The sequence below is a fragment of the Vespula pensylvanica genome, chromosome 3 (genome assembly GCF_014466175.1).
Source record: "Vespula pensylvanica isolate Volc-1 chromosome 3, ASM1446617v1, whole genome shotgun sequence".
Classification (NCBI taxonomy): domain Eukaryota; kingdom Metazoa; phylum Arthropoda; class Insecta; order Hymenoptera; family Vespidae; genus Vespula; species Vespula pensylvanica.
In genome coordinates, this window is record NC_057687.1 from 11691552 (window position 1) to 11694245 (window position 2694).

At 33.8% G+C, this 2694-nt stretch overlaps 1 protein-coding gene across 1 annotated transcript in view; it reads right to left on the reverse strand.

The window, feature by feature from the left end:
* The window catches only part of LOC122627562, a 1833-nt gene extending 403 nt beyond the window's left edge, over positions 1–1430 (reverse strand). Inside the window, exons 1-3 of the mRNA XM_043808751.1 lie at positions 1403–1430; positions 733–1002; positions 11–397 (exon numbers count right to left, since the gene is read on the reverse strand). Coding sequence (XP_043664686.1) covers positions 11–397; positions 733–1002; positions 1403–1418 — 673 coding nt within the window. The 5' untranslated portion in view covers positions 1419–1430. The remainder of the gene's footprint in view (positions 1–10; positions 398–732; positions 1003–1402) is intronic.
* Between the last annotated feature and the right edge of the window lie 1264 nt (positions 1431–2694).

Consider the following 2694-nt stretch of genomic DNA (forward strand, 5'->3'; position numbering starts at 1 on the left):
TTTTTCGTACTGGAATTCAAATCGATCAGTTCGTTTTGTAGTCTCGAAAGTTGTTCGCACACGTGAAGGATCAACATAGCTAGAAAAGTATCCACTGTTGTATACGCCGTGGTATAATAAACCGAACCAATTACTTGACAGATGAAGGTCAATTCGAATATCGGACTCGTCATTGTCTCGTATGGAAAATATGACGAGAGAAATAGAAGACGACCGTCGGTACGCATCGATAAACATCTTTTCACAGCATAAACCGCGATAAGAGCGTAACAAATAAAGGTTGCTCTCGTAGCTAAAATCCTACTGAATTTCGCTTGCTTCATCATTTTCTTTTCATCTTCTTTCGTTGGTATTTCCTTCCAGTCTTTCTCCATTGCGGAGAGAAGATCCTTCATTTCTTTAATCGATACGACAAATAAAAATGAATATAAAAATCTCAGTAAAAGTATTAAACAAATCGAATGATCGTTTATACTTTTAAATGTTTATAATTACTTTTTGTTATATTTTTGAAAAAAATTGTATTATTACTTGGTACTTGTATAATTATACTCTTTTATAATCTTTTATAATTGTAATGTATATACGAATAAAATGGAATATTTCGATTATGACGAGTGTGTTTTTTGAAGAACGAAATGTAAATTATTAAAATGTGAAGAAATCTCAAAAAGTGTTCGTTTAAATTTACGTAAAATTATAGAGAGATTGAAATAAATTAAATGTATTTACGTCCTCCGCTGGACCAGAAGCATATCATCTTTATGAATGCTATCGTTCCATTCATGTTGTCCACAGATAAGTTTTCCATAACCATGTCGAAGTCGTCTCGATCGAGACATAGCATTATCGATTGAGGTAAGGTGCAGAACAAGATGATGAATGCAATTCCTATTAACACTTTGTAGCTCGAGATTCGATCGAAGCTTCTTTCCTCTGGCCAAATCCCAATGAATTTCATGGTGTATAAGTTCCATCCGCAAGCGTATTCCACTTGCCAAACTTTCGTTAACATAGTACGCGTTAGTATAATCGTATTAGATTGCAGGTATTAAGGGTGCAATAATTTTGGAAATATATAGGAATTATGGTGAATCATATATCCGTTGGTCACGATCGCGTGACTCCAACGTACGGATCAATATGATAAATTATTCAATTCTGAGAAGATTTAGGATCCCATTCGATAGGCGTGGGAGACTGGGGAGGAGAAATTATATGCACGAAATGCACTTTAGAATTCGTCGTTGCAAGATTATGATCAATTATTGTAGCAATCGTTATCGTGATATTTTTTAAAAGTGAACGTAGTTAAAGAAAAATGCAAACTATGGATAAATTGATTGATAAATTGTTAAGAATGATTGAGAATCGAAATGGAAAATGTTTAAGCGATCTCTACCTCGACCAACGTTCATGTTGGTTCTTGTGACAACGCCGTATCAAGAACTGATTCTTTTGTTCGTTTCTTTCACATTTTGCATGATATTTTTCTCGAATTATGCGCTGGGCGCATGCTCTGTGAAATCACTCAGGAACGCTGTTACGATAATGACCGTTTTTTCTATAGACACAGATATCTTTCAGGGACGAGTTTCCTGAAAGATCCCTCTATCGATGGACACCCTAAGCGATTTGCTATATGGTGTGCGTGCTGAGTAACTCCCATGGTTACTCTATCATCAGTTTAGCTACCACTGGAGTATGTTAACTTACCGACACGCATCGTCGATATCACCAATATCTAAGAAAAGCTAGCATTCGATATTGATAAAATTCGAACATTGAACGTGAATTATTTTGTCATGACGTGAAAATGATGAAATAATAAAGATTCATAAATATTAAAAAGTGTGACCGGCTTAATGAAATAAAATGAATTACGTTTTGATATCGGTGAATTAAAGCGTTCTTTACGTTACATTAATATTGTTGAACGCTTGGTAATACATTTAAATGCATTTCCACATTTAATTTCGCTATTTACGATATTCAACGAGCAGAGTATCATCGATGTTTTCAGAATCTTTGATGTCTGTGTTAGTGTGTTCGTTTAAAAGTAATTTTGATAACGAATTATTATGTTTTATCTCATTCTTAAATTTTGACGATATCGTTACTTACCCTGCTGAAAAGATTATGATTGAATGGACGGAATTTGCCAGCTGTTACGTGTAAGGATATTCGTGCTCGTAAGTTAGTTGAATCAAAATCATATCATTATTTCTTCCGATGCACTATGGAACGATCATGGATATACTTTTACTCGTATACATTTCTCTATGAAAATAATATATTAAAGCTTGTCTGGAATCTCACCAATATCACCAGAAAATATGAGAAAGAACTTGTACGTTGCAGTCGAGCATTCGCAACACTAACGTGTCATTGAATTGTTCCTCGATCGTATCAGCTAATCTGTAAAAAATATTTGTTGAAAATTGATTAGAAATAACTGGAATTTATATTGCAGAATTTCTTAAAAATCAATCATAAAGAAAAATTGATTTTAAGTGGATGTACCTGTGTTACAGAAATCGTGTTTTTGAAAGAATAAATAAATTGATTCGATGTTTCATTCTATTTTCTTTCGTTCGACCAGATACTCTTTATTTTCGTAGCATAACGTTTCCAGTTACAAATGTAATACGCGTATAAAACTTTAGAGCGTATCGCACGCGTATTTTCGAGCTT